The 25,122-nt window shown below is 41.0% G+C and overlaps 1 protein-coding gene across 2 annotated transcripts; it reads left to right on the top strand.

Annotated features, from left to right (window-relative positions):
• The first annotated feature begins 626 nt into the window (after window positions 1–626).
• LOC118120529 (rho GTPase-activating protein 6) lies at window positions 627–19,344 on the top strand. 2 transcript variants are annotated; one of them, XM_035175571.2, is made up of 13 exons: window positions 627–892; window positions 10,835–10,994; window positions 11,479–11,547; window positions 12,720–12,982; window positions 13,151–13,346; window positions 13,487–13,542; window positions 13,626–13,776; window positions 13,891–14,039; window positions 16,308–16,484; window positions 16,957–17,054; window positions 17,158–17,375; window positions 17,866–17,952; window positions 18,041–19,344. In XM_035175571.2, exons 1-13 carry the CDS (start codon window positions 746–748, stop codon window positions 18,598–18,600), a joined length of 2,331 nt encoding a protein of 776 aa, XP_035031462.1. In that variant the 5' UTR covers window positions 627–745; the 3' UTR covers window positions 18,601–19,344. The 2 variants fall into 2 exon arrangements, with proteins under 2 accessions (XP_035031462.1, XP_035031463.1); XM_035175572.2 differs by lacking the exon at window positions 627–892 and adding an exon at window positions 6,865–7,081.
• Window positions 19,345–25,122: the final 5,778 nt, after the last annotated feature.

The following is a 25,122-nucleotide window of genomic DNA, read 5'->3' as shown; positions in this document are numbered from 1 at the left end:
GAGTGCCATTCTCGTTTTAACAGTTCTTAGTTAAGTATTCAGATGTATCATGGCTTGTTTGGCCACCAGCAATTCAGACAACAGCCATTTATTACACACTGAAATCTTTAACATTAGTTTAATCAACATAGTTGTAAAATGACATATAAAGCAATAGTATTATTTCGTTTTTTTTACTAATTTATTTTATCAGTGATTATATAAAGGCTAAATATGATAAATTATGTTTTACATATTGTTTAGATATACTTTGTAGTGTCTTGTTTTGATCATAAACTAACATGATTATCTTCGTTTCAATAGTAAATGATGTTATATAAATGCCATTAATAGACCTCCTTGGGTATTTAATGTATTTTTAATGAGTTGATAATGAAGTGTTTTTGTTTTATCTCTCTACTGCTGTGCGTCCTGATCCCCCTTTTTTTAACAGCAAGGCTTTTCCCCCCAACGGCTCGTAATTAAAAGGAACATATATACACCGGGTCGTTGTTTACAATGGTAGCTAACAGTCAGTATATGAGGGGAGAGGAGGAACTGAAGTGGTGAGTCAGAGAGTGTGGGAGGTGGAAGGGGTGACAGGGGGACTCCAGGCGCCTGTTTCATAATACTACGCACGGTGACGCACAGGGGACGGTGCTGCTCCTCCGCTCCGCTTTGGACCCGTGAGATGTGGATCTCCTTCTGCTCCGCTTCACCCACAACCTGTCCCGACGAATAAATCCCCAAAAAACTGAAAGGAGGCATGTCCGCTCAAGGATTGTTAAGCAGCGTGTTCTCGTGCTCTCTGAGCCCCAAAAGTATCTCCAAGCGCCGGCTGAGGCAGACCCGGAGCCTGGACCCGGTGCTGATGCGACACCACGGCACAGACGCCGAGGAGTCTCCGTACAAGGTCAGTTACCAACAGACGGCTTCAGGTGGATGCACCTGTTTTCAGGTTTGATTTCCTGTCATGTCAGACTGCAGAGGGACTGTTGTTCTCTCCGGATGACTGGACTCAAGAGGACCTGACCCATCTGTCAAGATCAGGTCACTGTCATAAGATTGTAGGAGTTGTTTGCATTAGATGATGATTTGACGGTAGAAGTTTCAATGGAGAAAGAGCTCGAAATCACCTTAAAGCTTTGTTATGGTCATTTTTTATGCTGTTGTGATAATTGCATACATACAAATACAAGAATTAAACAGATCCTGTGCGCACAGCTCAACAAGTGGACCTTAAAGGATGTTTATCCAAGCACTACTGTCAGTGTTTTCCTTCAATGTCCTTATGAAAACGTTTCAGAGTGAGCTGGCTGCACATTCCATATGCTCTCATGCGATTACCTCATTGTACTGGGAAAGAAATCCTCAAGGAAATGTTTTTTTCTCACATGATTTCAACATCGCCCAGTCTGTGAGTAATAGGACACACATTATGTGTGGACTTCTGATGCAGGAGTTCTATTATAATTGCGTTGCTGTGTCACTGGTTAACTACAAGTGATTCAACTCATTCCTGCTGCTGGAGCTATGTCAGCAGGAGCGCTTGCATGTGCTGACATGCTGGTGTCTGATGGAAGAGGTGTGACCGGAGAACTTTGTCACACTTGGCAAAAGTGTGTCTCACTCAACATGAAAAATATCACATCTAATACAAACTTAAAGGTGGGAAAGTGGTTGTAGATGTACTAATTTCTCGAGCCATATCAAGCTTTTGATTTGATAACATGGTAAACAGCTGCATGATGAAATGATCCCAAGTCGGAAAATGTGTTGATTCTGAATCTGTGCCAAATGCAAAAAACAAAACAAAATTCTGGGTCATTCCATCGTAAATGTTTTCTCTTTAAACTGTTTTCATTTAAAGTGAGTTTTTTTTTTAAAAATCCCTCTTAATCTTCCAGATGTTTTTATGTACTACTTTATTAGAAGGCCAAGATATTTATTTAATTTATCACCACATCATGCAAAGCAATAGTTATTAGTGCAGTAAATGCACAGTTAAAAGCACTGGCATTTCTGTTCTTGTAGGTTTTACCAAAGAAAACAAATCACCATTCATATTATTGGATTTTAGGGCCTGTAGACATGAAAGAAGATGGTTCTTGTCTTTATTAGAAGGTGCCTCGCTAAATCTTTTAATAAGCAGAAAACAAGTGGAAATATTTCAACACATGTTTAGTATAAAATTCTTTAAAATGTCCATTTTCATGTCTTTAAATCTCTAGATTTATAGTATAATAGCTATGTCACATGTTCACAATTTTGGCCAATTTCAGCCAATCTGTGCTGCTGCGCCAAAGCTGGTCCTCATGGTTACACTGTTTGTTTAGTATAATGGAAATGTATCACAGATGTGACACTATAATAGGCTTGTAATGAATACCAGGTATCTGGTCTCTTCTTTCAGCCATCAACAAGAGGCCAGATCCTCACTGAGCCAGAGCCCTTAGAAATGTAATCACAGTAAATCTGAATGAAGCCGATTAATATTGGAGACAGCTCAGTGTCAGAGAGGATATTTAATGTGATTTATAACTTTGGGGAGTGCTCGTTTGCTGCCCACGCCATTATGCTCTGAGAGCTGCTGCACCGCACTCTAGTTTTTACAAAGCATTTTAAAGCCCAAAGAATTAACTTCACTGCAGTTAACAACAGAAATATTACAAAACTGAAGTTCCAATAGTAGTTCTCATTAATAACTGTTACTTTTTTACTACTGCTAAGACATTTCCAAATAGAGCTCCTAACAGACTGAGGGAAACTCAGCTGCGGTCTAAGGTGTGCAGGTCTCTCCTGGAGACTCACATGACCAAGCTGTCGGCTTACGCTGACAGTAAGTAAATGACTCATTCTGTGCAAACAGTTCATTCAGGGACAATAGTATCCAAGACACAGTCGCAGTAACACGGGGGGGAAGTCAGTTGGTCAGGATTTCACCCTCTGCACAAAAAACGCTGCACCTCCAGCCCCACAGCCCCATGCAGCTGCACTTACTATACAAGACTTTATGAGATGTGCGATGTCTCGAGCCATTCAGGCCTCTTGTTAAAATGCATACCAGGCATCAGAGCGTGCTGATGAGGAGTTTATTATCTGTTTGAACCTCAGCGTTTAGCTCATGTGCATTAGATTCAAACCACAACTTGCTGTAGTGCAGTCCCGACACGAAAACACATCCTGTCATAGTGGTATTTGTGATCGATGTCGTAAAATGACCTTATGTTTTCCATAGGCTGGATGTCACTGGGCTCCATTAGAAGCGCAGTAACCCAGGCTCTCAGCAGTCTGAGCTCGGATGAAAAGCAGAGACATCTGGTTTACATGAAGAACGCCTCAACTCTTACTTCTCACAGTACAACAGCATGACCTGATCCTTGGCTACGGTCCCTCAGGCACATATTTCTTCCCACAGGAGACTGGCCGTTTGCATGGCACGGAGCTAAAGCTGCTGGCTCGCAGCCGCAGCATCCAGCCCGCGTCCGCTCGCAGTAACATTACACGGTGACTTGGATGTAAACACCGAGGTAAAATAATTGTTTCAAGCACCTTTGTATGATGACATAACTGACGTATAGTGTATGATCTGCATGATGTATGGGAAAGGCTTTGCCAGCCTCAGTAACTGGAGACTTCCACTGAACAACCAAAACAACTTCTGAGTCTCCCTGATACAGAATATGACTCTGGCGGCATGAAATGGTACCAAATGGGTTCAGTTTTGGGGTTTAAAATGTTCCATTATACTCGTCAGTGGTGATGGAACCTTACAAAGCATTGAACTACAGCCAGGTTCATCACTTTTTTGGGTCCCCTGGAAACATGTCCAGTGTTGTTTTTGCTATTTGCAGCACATTACTGTGTTTGCATGTGTTTGTGTCGGGTTCAGTCACTTGATTTTTTTTACGCTGCACGTGCCTTCGATCTTGGACAACGCCAGGCTTGTGTCAGGTTCGGACACAAAAAACAGAATGCTAGTCGGGTTCGGGTCAGGCTCAGTTGGGTTTGGTCTAACTCTAATCTGTAACTGCAATTTTGTTTACCCATATGAAAAATCTTATTTTACATGATAAAGGAGGCAGAAATGATGTGTATTTATTTTTATACTTAACATAAAAATAAGTATGTTCATTTTCCTAATTCAAGTATTTGCTTGTACTTCATAGTTATTTATAATAAAGTTTGAAGTTAATCTGAAAATGATCAAGCCGCAATTACATTTTTTCCTCATAAGGTTTTAATAACAACTTCGGAATCATTGCCAATTTTTTTTAAATAAAGATATCATACGTATATGTGTTGGTATTTTTATTATCTACTGTAAGCCCCTGAAATCCATGTTGATATGGCTCTATATATATATTACTTTTCCCAAGATCTCTAGTTCTTGTTTCCAGTGCAGTAAAACCTCCTGACCTCCTGGACTCAGTTTACATCTTCTGGCATTTTATTATAAAACTGATCTTGAAGTGTTCTGCATGCCCTTAATTATTATGACAGTATAGGAATCACCGTTCCCTGCAGTTCAGCTACTGTCTGTATGGTGGATCTCCCCAAGTGCATTGGTCATGGCAATGTTTTAGATTAATTTTAGCTTATTTATGCATTTCATTTCGGGCTGTTCTCGGACTATCCTCTGGACATGAAGACTTTGTGAAATATTGGAACATTTTGCATCCTGGATAAATCCATGAAAAGTAAAAAAGAAAAACCTTTTATATGCTCAGTGTCTTTTTCCTTTTTCCACAGTCTGCTGTAACAGTGTCCACGTGAAATTGTGTCTGTGGGAGACGGGGCCCAGGCAGCGTCTCTTGTCATCTTCATTCATTCGGTGTAATGCAAAACACTTCAAGCGATACTTTGTGTGTCGCTCTAAAGAGCCTGATCAGATGCAAAACAGCCTATCTCAACACAGGCTCTCACAAGCCTCCCGTAGGGAAGTGCAGGAACTTATAAAGCCTTTAGAGGGAGTCATTCATCATTCTGATGTCGTGATGAAGTGACCAAATGCGGACATTAATCACTGGGACGTAGATTAAGGGTTCGACACGAGGGAGAATCCAAAGATGTGTGCACAGATCTTATATCAAACGAGTACTGTGGCATGTTGCCTCGTTAGTTAGTTTATGTTGTGTGTTAAAGTAGCTCGGGCTTTTTATTAATATTTAAAATGTTATATTAACGTTATTGTCATTCCCTTCATCTCAGGCTGGAGGAGAGTGAATTAAAAGTTATAATCTTCTAGATTATGATCTATTTGTTTTTTACCTGTGTGACGGTTTTTCACTACATCGGAGTCACTGAAGGCGTTTGTTGATTCATATTATTAATGAAATATAGCTACAAGTTTATTTTCTATTTATTAAACAAAACTGTGAGCCTAATTCTGATTGAACTGTAAACTACACTGTGTGATGAGAGTGTCTTACTACTCCTTAAATATACACAGGCTGAATGATGACCGACGCACAGAGGGTAAAGTCTGTAGTGATTAAGATGAAAACTCGTCTACATTAGTCTGAGCTCTGGAGGAGCTCATATAGCCTGAAGCAGAAGCAGCTTGTAGGAATATGAAAACTGATCTCTGTTACAAAGCTGCAGCCAAACTGTATGTTTTCTCATCCCAGGCTTCCCAATCCAGAACCTCTGTCTCTGCAATAAACCTGCCAAACTCCATATTTCTTCATATTTACGTGTCCTGACTGAGACGAACACTTTTTCTTGTACAATTTGGCAATACTCTTAAACTTGCTGGGCCTGATTCCGGCACCTTGAGTCAGTTACACACTTGTCATGGGAGAATGTACCTGCTCACCAAAGTTGTGCAACAACATGAGGTGTCAGGGACACGGAGTGGTAATGAAACCAGCACCATTCTCCCTATTACAAGTCAATTTACCATCAACATGGTATGTTATTCAAGATAAGATAAATAAATTGCACATAATCTCACCAAAGGAAATTAAAGACACTGTGCAGTCTTAAGTGTTTTTAAAGTTTCCTCACAATGAATGACTTTAAGATATTTAAAGTCCATGAGATTTCCACATCTTGGTGTTTGTTATCTGAACATCCAGTCACTAAGCTAAAAAATTCAAACTTGAGCTGGCTGAAGATTAAGCTTCAAGTTGATAATTGATGATTGTGAATACATAACTGGGTGTGTCACATAGCAGCTGCTCACTTTGTCTTTGTTGACTACAATAGAACATCTGATGTGTCTGGGCTTGTTGTGGTGGGGGTTTGCACTTTGACTTTACTATGTACGGCTACATTTTAATCAAAAAAATAATGTTGATAAATGTCTCACATTAAATACTGGAATACGCTTTTATTGTTTTAGTGTTACGTTATTCAGGCACAGTAAAAGGTTTCAGATTAATCATATTCAGAAGCTCTATTTTCTTTGTTGAATTTTAGAAGTCTGGATGTGGGACAGGAGTAAAACCGTGATATTGGCGCCTGTAAGGATGCAAAAGAAAGTTTAAGATTGTTCTACCATTAGTTTAACAAAGAGAGACAATATTGTCCAAAATCATATTAAATTATTATATAAAAATATGACCGAAGGACATGAATGTGCTCTTAAGAACCATCCTTATTCCATAATAATTTAGATTCTAAAACAATGAGTTTGAAGATTGGAAGAAGGTGTTAAATATCATGTGTTTTTTTTTATTTTTAAGTGGTTAGGTTTTTTTGGGGGGGGGGGGTTGATGTAGGGACCCCCCCAGGTTCCTTTTGCTTGGGGCCCCCAAACGAGCTTGAAACGCCGCTGTTACCTGGTTGTATGTGATCAGGTGAGGCGGCGGAGAGAACAGCGCCCCCCTGTGGTCGTGTTCCTCACTGACTGAGGGTTGAATCAGTCCCTGAACTTGTTGTACTCCTCGGCTGCGTCCAGACCGAGTCCGGCACCACGTGGGTCTGTGTTTGTTTATCTGGGGCGTTTCGCCTGGGGTCTAATGGCGTCGGTTCTCCGCGGAGTCAGTGTGGTGAGACAGCGCGAGCGGTGACATCTCGTCTGTGGTGACCAGTGTTTTGCTTCTGTCTGTTCCTTCCGATGGAGGATCCGCTTCCTCGCCGGAGCATCACCTTCCCTGTGAGTAGCTGCTGCTTCTGTTCTCAAAGTCTCACTGAAGTGGAGGAAATACGGTCAAATGCAAAAATGATCTATCAATGAATTTGCAGATTAACCTGTGATGAAAATAATCTGCACAGTTGATTTAATTATGTGATTAGATGGACTAAAAATAACTTCTCGACTATAATGGATTAAATCATGTCTTTCAACAGTTAAGGCTTTATCTTAAATAATGGTATTGATAGTAAACATCTATGGACACAGAGATGTAACTTTATGTTAAGTTTAAACGTAAGAGCGTGTGAGAATAAGAAGTTTAACCTCTTGTTTTTTAAGTGATTTTTCACAATAAACATATTGTAATTTTATGGAAAAGAGACTTCACCTACTCCCCGAGCTATAATAATAATAATAACACATAATGGGCCTTATTATAATAATAATAATAACCAAAAAATCTACTTCTCGCAAAACAGATTAAGAACGTAATGTATAATTTGTGGTATTTCTTAAATTAGTAAGAGATCTACTCAATGACATCACCTTGAAAGCCGAATAAAACTATAGCGCATGTCGTTGTGTGTGAAACAATGGGTTTACTGGAGTGCCTATTTTAATTTGAAGAACAGGATGTGAGCGATTGACGGACTTTGTGTCGGTGCTGCTAGTTTCCACGTTTTGATGGACACTCCAGGGTTAGGGTGTTTTTGTTTCGTCACCTTTTTGATTTATTTATTACTGAAAAATGAAAAGACAGTGGGTGTGAGGGGAGACAATTAAATCTACTCTAAACAAACTGCAGACAGGACACAAGGGCACTTTTCTTGATCCTTTATTTAACCAGGAAGGTCCAGCTCTGGTGTCCTGGTTCAACACGGGCAGCATTGAAGTATAAAACATGAAGACAAGCAGGGACAAGTAACACAGAAACTGAAACACAGCAAACCATGGAAAACGCTTGCATAATGCCCCCATTGAATGGCTTCCTGAGAACTGAGGAATATTCATCGCCTCCCTGGATCTGGCTCGAGTGCGGCTGCTTGGTGTAATCTCAGCTCTCAATCTGGTTTTATTGTAGGAACTACCTTGCACGTTTCCTGTCTTTGTGTTCCAGGGGTGGCTCATGAAATCTCTAGGTTTCAGGGAGGCTCGGACTTAAAGTGCACCCTGCTGTGTATGCACTGAAATGCCAGAGAGTTTAGATGAGTTTGAATTATTTCTTAAATCAGTAAGATTTGTACTTGCATGATTCTTGCTGTTCTGGGTTTGTACCCTGATGGTTGAATGCACGTATTGTAAGTCGCTTGGGAACAAAGCGTCAGCTAAATGATATGTAATGTGAATATAATGATAATGATGACAAATCTAATAATTCTAAATAATTATCATTGACATATTTGAAGGAATTCTTTATTGGTGGCTTTATTGTAAAATTATAAAAATGACTTCATAATGAACAGTTTAAAACTCTAAAAACTGAATTGATTGATTGTTAATATTGATATTTAAATGGAATAAGTGGCTTTTTTTTATCAGCATATATTTCCTATGTAAAAAGACAACAACAATCACCTTGAAGCTGGTTTCTTTCTGCAAAGACACAGGTCATGTTGTTGTAGACGGGCAGCTATAGGACAAATTTCTTACTTTCATTTAAAAGGATAAAGTATTTGATTTGTCAGTAAGATAAGAATCAGTAGCTTCTTTGACTCTGACTGTTTACCAGGTTAGTGGATTTGTGTGTATTGGACTCACTCATCCATCTCCTGACAGGTATAATACGATACAAGCGAGTTTCGGTGTTGTTCACTCACGTTTCGTGTCTGGACAGGGCGAACTGAAACCTGTTGCTATGAAAGCTGAAGGTTTTTTTTTTGGGGGGGGGGGGGTAAAATATTGTACGCAATGATTTTTAAGGAAGTCACTTTGCTGACGGAGAGTAAGTGTGGGAACGCAGTTTACCATCGCATCAGATACGAGGAACATGCCCACTCCCATGCAGTCACAGCAGAGGAATGTCCGAAAGAAATGGGCAGATAACAGCAGACACGGCATAACTCTTTGCATTTGACATGGACTACAGTACAAATAGTGGCCGACATGAAACTGTTTCCTCTGTATTTTCCTGTACTGTATTTGGTGCTTTTTCTGGTCGTGTGTTTGTCTTGCATCACTTACATGAAGGAATAACAGTGTTGAGTCTGTGTGGCCCCTCACCCTGTGCCTGTGTTTGTTTCTGCCGCTGCATGGTTTAGTAGGTTTCTTTTAAAATGCAGAATTACAAGGAGATGTGGATTCAAGGTACCAAGTATATCAGTTGAATACCTAACAATAATGTAAATGACCGTTATCTCGGGTACTAGTTAAAATTTACACTTCAGAAAGGAAGCTACTGTCTGTCTGAACTCATGCTGACAATTCATAGGTAGTGAGAATTTAGATGGATGGGTGTTTTGTTTTTTTGGTGTAATTTGAGTATCTTAATATTTTGGACTGTTGCTCATATATTTTTTATTTAGGCCAAATGATTAATTGATGATCAAGCCACTCATACATTCATACAGTGCATCTATGTGCAGCACTTTCTCCATCATGGATCAATCACACCCTCCTGGCACCGTCATCAGATAGTGGGGGTTCACTATCTTGCCCGAGGACACTTTGGAACACAGAATGTCCAGGAGGTCGGCGGGTCGATCCCAGTCAAACCGCCGACCTGCTGGTTAGTGGACACCTGTGATGAAAGGAATGATTAGTGAAGGCCCACGGTTATTATAATATGGACTGAAATAGCCATATTAACAAATATTATGTCTTTGTGCAGTTAAGGCATTAGTTTGCTAATGGTATTAGACACAAGTTACATTATTTCTCACCTGCTTCCCACACACAAACTGTGCACAGGCTGGTGACCACTGCCTCTGTGCTCTGGACAAACAGCCGCGATGTCTCCGTCATCTCGTGTCCTCCAATGCGTATTTATACTGTACTGTATGTCTACCCAAAAAAAAAAAGTGTGCTACCGTCGAACAGTCCTAATTCTGATTTAATGCGAGTGAGCCACTTTAGTGTAAGCCTTATCCTGATAATGAGTTACTAAGCCTCTTTGGTACATGGCTCATATGATTGGCTTGACTGTGCGGGATCAAAGCGCCGTAATCTCCGGCATGGAGATGCTCAAAGGTTGAGGATTTCAGATGATATTATTTGCCCCGTCATTAGTACAGTGCTAAAGCCGCAGGGTGACTCATCTGCAGCGAGGTTTGCTAATGAAGTATTGTTCATGATTTACACTTTATATTCCATTTGGAGACGATCTACACAGTTTCGCTGCTCTTTTCTTGTAAAACATTCAGCTTTTGTTTTTTTGAAATTACTTACAAAAAACTGTTACTCTCTTTTCCGGGGACACAGAAGTTGTGTCAGGCTGTTTTCCTAATGTCATGACCTCTCAATTCTCACTTAGTACAATCAGAAAAAACACATTTATGTGAGTCAACAAAAAACGCACAGTACAAAGTTCTGCTTGCTAACACAATGTAGTTGACACCTCTGAAAACAAACTGTCAGTTTCTGTCAGGGGAAACAGCAGATTAATGTCGTCGTCGTCGTTTCTTCAGCTGACAAGTGAAGCAGAGAGACCTGTCAGTTCCTCGCTCGCTGGGGGTCTGAGGAGAGTCGGTCATGAACCTAACATGTGACAGCAATGATAGATGTTTCTGAGTGTGTGTGTGTGTGTGTGTGTGTGTGTGTGTGTGTGTGCGTCCTCAGGGTGACTTCACCTGGAACAGCGTGTCAGGATGCAGCGTTGGCCTGAAGCCAGTCCACTTGCAAAGCCTCTCAGAGCTGGAAAGGGTTCGCCTCCAGGATGTGGCCTTTAGGCGATTGCTCCGGGATCGCGACCTCGGCTGCCACATCACCATCCCTAAATGTATTTGAACGCAAACAAACACACACACACACACAAACACACACACATAGTCCCCTTCTCACAGGCAAAAATCTTGTGACAGAATGTTTTATATATTATTTCGAGCAGCATAAAGGACGACAAACGTTCCCTCTCTTTCTTCTTGCTGTGTAAAAGGTTTAACGCTCATGTTGCTTGATTGATTTCATTTCCTTCACTACACAGCAAAGGGCCGAGTCATTGCTGACCCCTGAGAACACTTAAAAACAGTTTTCTTTCTTATCCATACGTAAAGTATGGGGAAAATGAACAAAAAGCATTCTCCTCGATTGTGTTATGAATCATGAGTTGCGTTCCACATCTTTGTCGTGACTTTTCTGCAGTTTTCCTGTGTTCGTCAACTCCTCTGAATTAGGAAATGAGTCTAAGAACTTCAGGTGGAGCAAGTAAAAACTGGAACATGGTAGGATTTTTGTTAAACTGTGTTACCGTTGTCTGTTTTCAGGCCACAAGCCCAAAAAATCCCTCAAGAAGAAGTTGGATTCTTTATCGAAAGAGAAGAGTAAAGACAAAGGTAATGTGGGTTTAAATATATTCTTAATTATCTCTATATATGTAGTCAAGTCAGAGTTTGTTTATATAGTACGTTTAAAATGACCACACTTCACAGGCTTGAAATACGAAAATAAAAGGATATACAAATATAAATTTATAGAAAATACAAAAGCAATAAAACATTAAACATCATAAATATTTGAGAATCAAATATAGCACAAAAGCAGATGAAATCAAGGTCTCAAACTCAACTCAAATTGAAAGCGAGCGAGAAGAAGTGGGTCTTCAGCAATGATTTCAACGTTTCTATGGTCTGAGCGGTTCTGATATGAAGAGTTAAACTGTTCCAGAGATTAGATGCAGCCAATGCAAAGGCCCGGTCACCCCTTATATTTAAACCTGTATCTCGGGACATGCAGAGACATCAGGTCAGTTGCCCTCAGTGCTTTGGATGGAGTATGTTGAATACTGTAGTATTAGTTTAGTAGTAGTAGTAGCTTGTATTAGTCCAATTTGCCTTTTGTTACGTAGGTTTAAGGGTCTTGTTGCAGCATCACACGTTTAAATTCTAGTGTGGATATTAGTTTCCAGCCTTCTCTGATACTTGAAAAGAGTGGATTTGATCCTTTTGGCTGAACCTGCGTTGACTCAGTGCAGTCGGTCGTCCTCAGTTGTTTATACTCACTGAGAACCCAGCGATCAGAATCTTTACAGTTCGGCAAAAGACGTCTCAGAGGGAGCGGTGCTCTTCAACCGCCGCTCAGCCCCGCCCCGCTGCAACAATCTGGCAGGAAAGTGATGTTCTCTGTCAGTCGGGGGAAATAACAAAAACAATCTTAAGTGGTGGCACATTCATTAAAGCGTATCCTCAGGCAGGGCCGGCCCCTTCTTTCCTCTTTTTCCGTGTTTGTTTACAGAGGCATTTCAGAAAGTATGTGCTCCCTGATTCTTGAATACTGACTGTGCATTTCAGAGCATGCTCTCTGAATTACTCATTTATTTTGAGCAGCGTCTGTTTAAAAGTCAAAGTTTGTATACAAAGAATGATGCTGTTGAGCAGAAAAAGTTTGATCCATGACAGACACACGTCTATAGTGTAATTTAACGTTTCCCTGTTGACTTGGAGCCAAAGAGATGAACTTTAAGTCTTCCTGTCTGTCTCTTTCTCTCTCTCTCTGCCCTCTCGTACAGAGGCCGTGCCCCAGGCGTTTGGCATTCCGCTGTCGCAGGTCATTTCAAACGACCGCACGCACAAGCAGCGGCACGATCTCCCGCGGGAGGAGCACAGTGACCCCTCCGAACTGATGTTATCCTTCCTTCACCTCACCTCCAGCTTCAAAAGGGCCAATAAAGAGCTCTCCAGCAGCACGTCGTCGCTCAGCTCCGCCTCCGAGACCCCAAACGAGTTTCCTCCCCTGAGCGCGCCGGACGCAGCCCCGCGGACACGCAGGAGGGTAGGCTCGTCCGTCAACACACCCGATCTGTCCAATCACACTTTAGGATTCTCTGGGAATTCGCAGCTTTTCTGAACAGTCAACTCACTGGGCGGATAAACGGCTGCACCTTATTGTGTCACTGGCAGCGGTGGCTGAATTTGTGGTTGTCACCCATCTGCTTGACAGGGTGGAGTGTCTGTGGATTGCATCACTGACCTTGATGATAACCAGTCTCGGCTCTTGGAGGCCCTCCAGCTGTCTCTGCCAGAAGAGGCAGCTGGCAAAAGGAAGAAGCGCCACGACAAAAAGCTCAGCCTTAACCCTATTTACAGACAGGTGCCCAGGGCGGTGGATCTCTGCTGCCAGCACCTGGAAAAACACGGTACACGTAATCAGAGTTATTATCAAAAGTAACTGTGTGCAAATTGTGCAGGACACAGTTTGTAAATCATCCAATTTAAATCCATTTGATGATAATGTTTAGCCACAATCTTGGCACTAAGCGAGCATCTTTGTGTTTAGGCCTGCAGACGGTTGGAATATTCCGGGTAGGGAGTTCCAAGAAGAGAGTACGACAGGTGAGGTTTCTTCACTTTGCTCAAGTTGCATCAAGCCGTGAGCAACATATTCGCCTCATTAACTGTCCCAATGTTTCCTCCAGCTGCGTGAGGAGTTTGACCAGGGGTGGGAGGTGAGCCTGGATGAGGAGCACAGTGTCCACGATGTCGCTGCGCTGCTGAAAGAATTCCTCCGAGACATGCCCGATCCGCTGCTGACCAGAGAACTGTACACTGCCTTCATCAACACAATGTGTGAGGAGAAAACACATTCTGTACACCACACACACACACAACAACAACAACTCGCACAATTCTTCTGTGATTCATTTGAAAACTAATGTCAACCTGTGGCTTGTTTTTCTGCAGTGCTGGATCATTCGGAACAAGAGAGCGCCATCCAGCTCCTGATGTTTCTGCTTCCTCCCTGTAACAGCGACACGCTGCAGCGTCTCCTCTGCTTGCTGTCCACTGTGGCTGCACACGCTGAAGACAGCCTGGACAGCGAGGGACAGGAGGTAAAGAAACTCGACATGCCCCGTTTCTTATGGCAGTGTAACAAGTGTGGTCTGTAACGAGGTCGCAGACACATTTTATCAAGGCCCTAGTCATGAAGTGAACATTGGGGGGACCAAAATCTCACAACTTGTTATTAACATGAGATGAATTCATGTTTAATACTGTATTGTAAGTCTAATGTGTGCTTGGTAATTTATACATGTTTATGTGTATTGTATATAACTTTACATATTTATTTTTTATATTTTTTAAAATACAATTACATAAGTATATGAAATTATAAAACATTTACATAAATATCTTTAAATTAGCATGTATACATTAGACTTAAGACATAAGACAGCAAACACATTAGGGCCCACAATCTTTCATATTTTATTGTATTATTTTTTAATGAACAGAAATATCTGCATTGCTATAGATCTATGAAGACAAGTACAGTTATTTTAGCAAAAGGTTTCGTAAATTATTTTTGATTGATCCTACACTAACCTTCTCTTCAGTTATCTCTTCTCCTCCTCCACTCTTCTCTTCTGCTCTCTCTTCTCCTCATCTCCTCCTCCCCTCCCTCCCTCTTCTCTTCTCCTCTCTCCCTCTCCTCTCCACTCCACTCTTCTCTTCTCCTCTCTCTTCTCCTCCTCTCCACTCCAATAATAGTTTTATTATTATTATTCGGCCAGTTTACAATTCAGTTTATTGGGGGGGCAGATTTGACCATATTAAACATTGGGGGATGTCTATTTTATACAAACACAAGGTCAAATAGTTTTCGAAAAACAAAGCAGCTATCAAAGAATAATGCTGTAATTTTACAATTTCAATGGGATTACAATGAATCCCAACAGGCCTCAAAAGGCAGTAAGACAGATGTTTGTCACAGCTGCAGCTTCTAATTTGAAGAAAGTGCTTTGCCAACGCGTAGCACCAATATGCACGATGATCCATTGTGGGAATCGCGACTAAATGATGCACAACCAGCTTCGCCCTGCTTAACAATAACTACACAAACATTGTGCCTCTGCGAGCATCATTTCTGTTCAGTCATAATTTGTTATTTCCTCCAGCTGATGTGTTGTAACCATGAAGTGTGGGGAAATGTCACATTGTGGGGAAACGCTCTGTGAACAGACTGCCTATCACACCATCTACACATTTGCATCTTTTCACTCTGCACCTTCCAGATAATGTATTTTCCATTCCATCTATTCCAGTCAGGACTTTGTCTGGTGAACCATTTCTGCCATGCACATTGAAATAGCTGGTTACAAGTTCTGAGATAAGCGCTGTGACTACTCAGTATATGATTTATTTTCATCACTGCGACATTTCTATATTCCGTTTGACTCCATATTTCTATGCATAGCGTGATGTGTTGAAGTATGAACTCATTGTCCTTTAGTGCATCACGACCTTGCACTTTGCACGCACCATTGCAGTTCTGCTGGTGAATGTGGATCCAAAGGCCCTTTTGTGTTTAATCTTCTTTTTTGAACACTAACAATCCCAATGGAGATACTTACTTTCTCATGCATTTAAAACCAGTTAATTCCTGACCTCGGTTCCTACAGCACACATACTCTTATATTAAGGGAATAGACTGCTTGGTCTTGGTTTGTGTTACGTGCACATTCCCAACATAACCTAGGTGCGGGGGAGAGTCTGTCTACTGTAAAAGAATCTTTATACGTACATTACTTGATGCATATAAGAGTTTTCATGCACGAGGAATGAAAAGACAACGATTTGACTCAGTAGAGCGCATACCTCCGGATCTCCACCTCTAAGATCCAAGCAACGTTAAATTCGCTAGACCTGGATGTTTGTTTGGATCGGCACAAATTCCCGGATCCACCCCCGATTCCAGATCTGCGCCAACATTTAATGGGTTTTTCCTTGTGCCCCACCAATATACAAAATTTCATGGATATCGGTGGAGTCGATTTTGCGTAATCCTGCTTACTAACAAACAAATGAAAACATAACTTCCATGGTGGAGTTAGTAATCTAGAAAAGTTGAACTCCATTGTTCCCAGTCATGTTGGTAAATCTGCTGAATAAGATTGTTTTTTGTTTTAACTTCATGATTATTGGTTAAAAAGAAATATAGATCAAACTGATTTCACTTGGCTTGCTCAGATTCTTACATTTCTGTAACTTCTGAACTGTCCCCCCCCATATCTAAATATCCAGGGAAAGTGTCTGTACATGCATGTGTGTTTGTGCTCAGACTGTCCGGTCGTATAAATTCCGTCTTCTGTCTTGTTAAGGTAACAGGAAACAAGATGACATCACTCAATCTGGCGACCATCTTCGGACCCAACCTCTTGCACAAGCAGAAAAAGGACAAAGAGTTTGCGGTGCAGAGTTTTGCTCGTGCAGAGGAGAGCACGGCCATCATCAGCGTGGTCCAAAGGATGATCCATACGTACCATTCGCTGTTTATGGTAAGAAGTGGCCAGTGAAAACCAAAAGTCACGCAAACAGGGCTTCTACTTTATGTTTCCTTGCTTTCTCACTAGAAGCGTAACAGTAATCAAAAGGAATTCAGAAGTAAGTAAAAGCCCATCAGACAGTTTCTCTGCATCATTAAAGCTGCTTTTCTAAACGATCATTCATTATTTTCTCTTTAAATCATACAAGTATCATGAGGTTCCTCTTACAGAGCATATTGTAAACGTAGATAATACCGTAGTAAATACTGGGAACAAAAAAACTGTTTAACGTTTTAATGAAATGTTCTGCTCTGGTGCTAATTAGTTATTTGCATCCAGCGCAGACACAGTAATTAGTTACAATGGAGAGGTGTGTGATTGTTCATTTCAGGTCAGTTGAAGTGTGATTAATTAAACACTGTAATTTTTAGAACTGTCACCGTTTAGTATGAGCCTGTGTGAGACAGAGTTTTGGTTCCCGCAGGTTCCCGCCGACCTGCAGAATGAGATGCTGATGAGTTTACTGGAATCAGATCCGGATGTTGTCGATTATTTGCTCAGGAGGAAGGGGTCGCACTGCTCGTGAGTTTCCACCTTTTTGTCTCGTGTGTTCATCGCTCATGATTACAGTCGTGTGCAATTTTAAGATACCGTGCTCTTTACGCAAACTGTTTTGGGGTCTCAGAGCAGAAGAGTCCTTCTCCCCGACTGAGCGACGCTTGTCCAGTGACTCCAAAGCATCGAGTGGAGAGGTGTCTCCCTACGACAACAACTCTCCTGTCCTGTCGGATGGGCCGCTGTGGAAATACCCAGAGGGCACGAGTCCTCTCTCAGACAGAGTCCCCCGACTGTCTGCTAATTCAAAAGACAGATCGGGCAGCACCTCTCCGACACTTTCTAAAGGTGAACTAAATTCAATGCAGCATGTGGTATTATATGATACTGTAGCATATGGTCAGCATTATTATAATTAGTGTCTTTTAAAAGATTAGTTTGACATTTTGTTGAATGTTTTGATGATATTCAGATGTGGAGATTAATGCTACAAACGCACAGAAAGCCTGACATTCGATGCAAGAACCTTCTTTCAGTGAGTCGGCAGCGCGAACCACTGTAAGAATATATATATTCTAAAGAGTCCTATAACATAATCTATATTTTTGTTGTCTTTATACTGAGGAGATTAGCTGTTTTCCCTGTAGTTTTAATTTATATACATGTGATTGTGGTAACGTTATTCCCATCTAAGTCCCTCTGAGAAGGTGAGTGAGCTTATTTCCAAAAATGTTGAACTACATCTTGAATCTGTGTCCATGGTGATTTTCACAACACAGAAACACACGCCCTGTTAAACTAAAGTAAATAATCCTCTGAATTCTTTTGTCTCTCTCAGCGGCCTCAACTATTTCTGGCAGTGACAATTTCTGGGACACCTGGCACGAGCTGTTAAACAAAGATTTCAGCGGCCGTCACGTCACTGGTAACACAACCCTCTTTACTTTAAGTTGTTGCAGAGGATTTATGGGATACGTGATGAATGCTGGGTGTTAATGAAAGCTTTCTCCCAGGCTCCCTCGGAGACGTGTCGGAGTGTGAGTCGTATGGATCTTCAGAGGGGCTGAGCAGTCACCAAGGTAACCACAAGTTGCCCGTCGGACCAACCCACAGCTCATTGGGTGTGCTGGAATGCAGACCACACCTCCCGGTGACTCGCCGCAGCAGCGGGCCTGACCAGCAAGGACAGAGACGGTCGGGATCGTCGTTACATCAAGGGCTGAGCAGCCAATCAGGAGCCATTAGCTCAGACGACTTAGCGGCAAGGACAGGAAACCCTTCATGTCCGTTATTAAAGGTCAGGGTGGGGAGTTTGTCTCCCCTTCACTACTCCCGACCTCTGAGGGAGACCCATATATCTCACTCCACGCCCTCCCTCTTCACGTGTCCGTCTGACCCGCACACACCCCAACAGTCCCAGCAGAGCTCTGCTTCCCAGACTGGAGATATGACAGACGCCTCCAGACATGGACAACGAAAGTCCAGTACGCCAGACTGGCAGACAGAGAGGTGGCATATATGGCAGATACTGTCAAAGGAAAACTCCGAGGCCCTGCCGGAAACCTTGGTGTGATGCACAAGTTGACTCTAAACTACAGTGAAGATAATGTTTAGATCTTTCTTTTTATATCATAAGATGCTGAAATGCGTCTATTTATGTTTAATTTCAGCACCAGTTCACGTTTGTATCTTTTATAGGCTCATAGAACTTTGCACCGACTTTTTTTTTTTTTTTAATTGCTTTATGTAATTCGGTTATGTATCCATCCAAAATAGAAAAACTCGTATTAGACTCGAATGTAATAATCACACTTGAATGTTATTGATGCCTAATTTGAAGCCATGAATGTTTTTTTAATGCTGAATGTAAATATACAACTGTACAGTTTGTTTTTGATATGTATTCAATCTACTTTAATTTTGATTTAACTATAGGATCCAATTGTAATCTTCTTAGTAGCGGAAATTCTGCAGCCTATTTACCATCTGAGGCGTTATTTATTTCATTCAGAAATCTGAAACTAGAGATATATATTAATCTATACATTATATGATGTACTCTATTTATATTATATTTCTAGATTTGAATGAAGTGTGTTAATTGTCACATATAAGCACTCATTTTCTCTTCATACACTCCTGGACCTTTTCTGTTTGCGATGCAGCGATCACTGTTAAGCAGCAGCACTTACACAGATTTATATTATCTGTAAATTGACAATACTTTGTTATTTAATTATCTTTCTTTTCTCCAGTCGCCGCTTAATACATCAACTGTGATTTGTTCCTCATTTTTCTCCTTAAACTAATATCAGCCTCTCCCGTCTGATACATCTAAATGAAATGGAAACTAAAGCACTTAAAGTGAATTGTTATCGTTATTATTTGCTTTTATCATTGCCTTGGTTTTTTATTGGCCAGGCTCCCGAGGACACAACAGCTAGTCTGTTGATATTAGTCTAAGTTTGTTTTAGCTCCTACACCACAGCCGTATTCCAAGTTTAGCAACAATTAAACATGCAGTTGTGATGTGGTATGAGATCCTCAACACTCATAATTCATAAGACCCCTCTGTTACTTCAGACTGGAGTCGCACTTAACCGAAATTTAGTGCTATGGTATTGCAAATCATACTCATGCCTATTTGTGTGTATGCATCTACATCACTGCAAAGAAATACAAGGTAATTGTATTATACAAAGAAAATAGAACCTGATGGGATTCTCTGTCTGTTCCCATCGTATCCTTGTGGGAAATTAAGACGTGAGTTTTATTCTATGCTTTTATTACTATCTCCTACATATTGATTTATACCATTGAGGGAAACTGACCTTCCACTGGGGGGGTTTATTTACAGGTCAGTTAATTGTGATTGATCTGGATTCTTCTCTTAGGTGAAACAATTACAACATCAGCCACAAGAGAGCAGCATAAGACCAGGAAACTGTAACCCAGGTGTAATATCGATGTGTCATGACTCATCGCACAGTGAACAGCTGGTAGTTAGATTTAATTCTTGTTAAACTCCCTTTACCAGCCGTGACGGGGACAGTGGTAGTTTCAGGTATTTTTCATAATACACAATCTCTTTTAGAAGTACGTTTTGTTCTGTCAACAATAATTCTTCACGGGGATACAAATTTGAAAACTGAGCTGAGATGATGAATATAGAGTAAAATATGACAAAATATGATCATTTAAAGTACTGGACATGCAAGAAGTACTCACAGTGAGTACGCAATAATGCAAAACAAATGATTACTTTCCTTAAAGTGATGTTCTTTATCACTTTAAGGAATTGTGTAATTTATTAGTTTGACTTTTAAAGTATTACTTGATTCCAAAGCCACTTACAAGTGTGCACTAAATGCTAAATCTGTCAAATAAGACAAAGTACAAGGAATTCAGCTGGAGAAATGTCACAGTAGGTGCAAGTAAAGCATGTAAGGGTGTAAGAGGAGGAGGTGATCTCAGAAGAAAAGACGAGTCCTTGAGAGATTCCTGCAGATAAAGAGGGACACCCCCTCACTCGAAGCATAAGTCATAAGTAAGCTGATTATCTTTTGACAGTGAAGCTCTTCGCCCTGATATGAAACTCATCCCTTGCTAAAACAAAGCCGGGGGATTTCCTCAGCACTGCAAATTCCGGATTTTACTTTCTGGCTCCGCAGCTGTGTGTGGGCCGAGCTGTGTTTGGCCACCGCTTAGTCACATTCTGATGAGAGCACGGAGACAGAGCAGAACAGGATATCTGGATGCGTTTTACTGAGAATCCAACCTCACGGTTGTTTGCTTTTACTCGTGCATCTGCATCACAGTTGCACCAGATTTTCTCGACGCTCATTATCCTGATCACTAACAGCTCAAACATGAGGGGGAAAAATCACCTGGAGATGCTTTGTTTAGTTCATTTGTGACCTGCCTCCTGAAAACAAACAGTCAAGATCGAATATTTCATTTGGCGTCTTATCTTTCTGCAGCACTGATGGATGTGAAATGATCCTCTGGCAGAGGGCCGCGACTGTTCCCAGCCGGGGGTCCATCCGGTCTGAGTGCACTCGCTGGCATCAGGAGCAGCTGCAGGGAGGACGGAGGAAGGTCGCAGACCAAAATGAGGCTGAATGTCCAGAAACAAGAGAGCGGCGGCCCCGGGGCCTCAAGGTCGAGATTGATGTACAAATCTCCGAAGAGCGAAAAACGGGGCTCAGTGGAGCTCATTAGGCACAAGATACCTTTAAAGCAAATGCTACCAAGCCTCAGTACATTGTTTATCATTTATTACCAAAACCTGGATTTAAGATGATAAAATCAGCTTTTCATTCACTTGCCGTTCATTTTAACGGTTACTGACCTCATGAATTCATTCGCCGTCTTTGTTTCATCGTCAAACAGCGGACACGTATCCAGTTTAATCACATTTTGCTTCCAGATTACTGCTAATGTTTCATCGTACGAGTGTACCATTAACACCGTCACATTAAGTTCATGTGCTGCAGTTACATTTCCGGAAGTTTAGAGAATAAGTTCTTTTTTGCCGTTACTGTTTCCTCTTGTCCTCTGTTTTATTTGAGAAAGTATTTTCTTCAGAGTTGAGTTGAGTCTGTGGGTCTGACTTAGCAGAAGAAGCAGCTGAAAGCAGTTGGAAATGTAAAAACAGACGAAGAATATAAACTGTAGAGAAACACTTAACAGCTTATACGTCTCATTCCTATTGACCGTATATAAAGATGGCCGACATATCTCCTCAAAAGTGAAGCCAAAGTGTATCGATCGCCACCTGGTGGCTGGCTACAGTACATGTAATAGATACAAGTAAATGTACACATTCAATACATTTTTCTCAAAGATACTTTCTGGTTTTAATTAATTATTAGTTATTTGATGCAAGAAAGAAACAGGGTGTAACATCACGATTGACAGCTGAGACTGCCTTTGATTGATATTTTCATTTCTGGGTAGTGGGAGGAAGTGGAGACGTGTCATCCATCCTTATAAACAGTCTGTGGTCTTAAGTGGGTGATAAAGTTTATTTCAAGAAAAATACATTTTCAAGTATGATCAACCGCTTAGTTCAACACTTCCTGAACAAGATGTAAAAGTTTCACAAGTGATTCACTGGAATTTGAAAGACAAGTTCAAGCATTTGATCAACTTGCTTTTGATTCTGAGCGACGCCTCCCTCTTCCTCGGAGGTGTGGTGATGTTTGAATTCATGCTTTCTACTTAGATTTCTCTAGTTTTCCAGAACGATTTATTTATATGGTTTTAGATTACACACCCAGGGAAACATTTTTCTCCTCCCTCCTGTTTTCTATGATCTCAATGACGAGCTGTTGTTTATGCAGCCCGCAAACTCGCAAAATCTCATTTGATTCCCCCCCATCTGCTCTGCCTCATGCTCCAGTTGGGATATATCTGATTAATATTACCTCATTCCGAAACAAGGTCCACATTTCACCCAGAACCTGCAGCTACAGTTGTTCATTTGAGTGTTTGTTTTCAAACAGATCAGTGTACATATACATCCTATGGAATACAGACTGTGAGTAGTTGAGCATGTAGCAGGACTGCCACACATACACCAAGGATTTTAGTGCACACATTCCCATCAATGGTTTTCTTTACTCTGATATGAAGCAGGTTAGCTGGGATGCCGGCTGTGTTTCAGATGGTGCCGCTGGGGATCACGTCGGGTCAACCTCAGTAAATCAGTGGGCTACTTTTTGCAGACTGGTTTGTGAATACTTCACTACTTGAGTCGTGTTAGCAGAGCTCCATTTGCACAGACACCGAAAGGCAGTTTGCAGCAGGCGGTTTCGCAACAAACCGAAAATTATGTGGCTGAAACAAAGACTCCCGGGCGGCATCAGGAATTACAGCATCCAGATGTTTCCTTCTGTAGCTCGTCGTTATCAGGCTTGTTTCATGGGACACATACGCACACTCACAGATCCAATGTGATTCTCGCTCAGCGAACCTGCAAAATGTGTGTGTGTGGGTGTGTGTGTGTGTGTGAGAGAGAGCAAGAGATATTTTTATAGCCTTACTCCTCTCAATGGCCTATACGTCCATTTTAGAACTTATACGACACAGTTCTATAATGTGAAATGTTTTATATATACAAGAAACATCATGGAAAAAGGTGAAGGAAACCAAAATATGGACAATAAAAGCTTTGCTACACAGCAAAAGCTATTGATTATGATGACAAAATACCAAAGTTGTTGAGTTCCTGGAGAGAAGCAGTTCTCATCGTGCTGTAGATTCTCTGGTTTATTAAAATTTCATGTAATTCCCCCATGAACGTTGATTTCAAGAGAAGCTGCTGCTCAGAAGACACAGCTTCAAATCCAGCTTCAATCACACTATCATGATTTCTATACATCAGGGAAAAAAAGAAGAGGATGGACCTCTGAAATTATCACAGAGCGTCAAAGAGTTAAAATGCAAACTCACAAATACTCAGTATGACCGTGTACCCACGAGGAAAGAGAGGATTTCATCGGCACCTTTAAGACGTCACACCGATGTTCCGAAGATGAAGTTCTCTCTGTGTCCTCCAGTTTCCTGCAGGCAGATTCTTCCTCTATTGTTGTTTCATCTTTATTTTCTTAATTTTCTGATATGTTTTTCCTGCTTCCTGCCAACACTTATGAAACAGACATGCAGTGCACTGATTTCCAGGCTGCTGATTCAATCCGGTAGTTCAATATCTGTTAAAAGCACTTAAACAACCACGACCAATCATCCCCCGCAACAACTAACGTCGCCTGAAGCTCTCACCGGACAAAACCACCAAACATATAGAAACACACTATAAACTGCAAATTACTCCACCTTTTTTTATCGTAAATATATAAGTTTTAAACGTTACATTACTCTCCGTGCTGGTGTAGCCGAAGGCAGGATGTTATTTTCAACCCTGTCTGTGTAAGTGTGGGTGTGTGTGTGTGTGTGTGTGTGTGTATGTGTTCAAAATAACTCAACAGCCCATGGGCAGATTTCCATCAAACTTGGTGGGATTATTAGATATCTCCAGATGATTACCTTTTGGAGCTGATCGGTCAAAGGTCACGGTCAACAAAGACATCGTCAGAAAAACACATTTTCCAAGATAAAAAATAGAGTAAGAGACAATCTGAAGCTGATATTGATCAGATAATTATTCCCCATCAGATGATGTCTGAAGTGATAAATCATGAAGACTTCACAATGAATGACGTCTCGCATTGTTGAAAAACATTTTTTTTTTTAAGGAATGGGGTTAAGGTTACCTGGCATAACATTTAAGAAATGGAAAGAATTAAGTCCATATCAACAGTTGTTGAACCAATTTTAAACTCTTAAAGTTTGGAGAAGTTTCATGATTTAAAAGTTGTGTTTCCTTTATCTGAGTCAACCTCACCTCGGTGTAAACTGTTATGGTAATGTATCATCTCTAAAGATCATTGACGTTTCAGTGGAACCCATGTATGAGGGCCCTCATACGGAGAAGGATGAACCTTAGAACAAAGCGGTGAATGTTTTTCTGTAATAACCAGAAACATGGATTTTATATCTTCTTAAATTTGAATAGATATTTTCACAATCTGAATATCTTTCACTAAAAGTCTGGCATTAGTTTCGGCAGAATGGAACATATGCTTACAGTGGCCTTCGGGGTTTTTTATGAAAAGTTATCTCTTATTTTCTTGTCCCAGAAGGCCAAAGTACGAATGATGGCCTGTATAATCCCAACAGCACATCGGCCTCCAAGCATGTCATGTGAAAATGTTCCATTATTTCCTTTATCTCTCTGAACAATGTGACATGACCAACATGTCATTCACAAAACAGACACGCACAATCTGTTTGTCTCAGCCTCACAATAATAACCACACACTCTTGGCTCTCACATGCGCGGCCATGCTTTCCTGTTAATCCGCTTGATCAGACGTCTGCTGCGGTTGGTGTTTATTTCAATCCATGCTGATCTGTCCTAATGGACAAATCACTAACACTGATGGGTGATCCAATATTCAGTCAGTCCTTCAGAGCAAGACCAGATCGATGCAACAGAGAGACTCCAAATTCAGTTTCAAATATTTTCTTATGA

The sequence above is a fragment of the Hippoglossus stenolepis genome, chromosome 13, assembly GCF_022539355.2.
Source record: "Hippoglossus stenolepis isolate QCI-W04-F060 chromosome 13, HSTE1.2, whole genome shotgun sequence".
In the NCBI taxonomy this organism is placed as follows: Eukaryota; Metazoa; Chordata; class Actinopteri; order Pleuronectiformes; family Pleuronectidae; genus Hippoglossus; species Hippoglossus stenolepis.
Note: the sequence above shows the minus strand (reverse complement) of the source record. Positions and strands in the feature narration are given on the sequence as shown.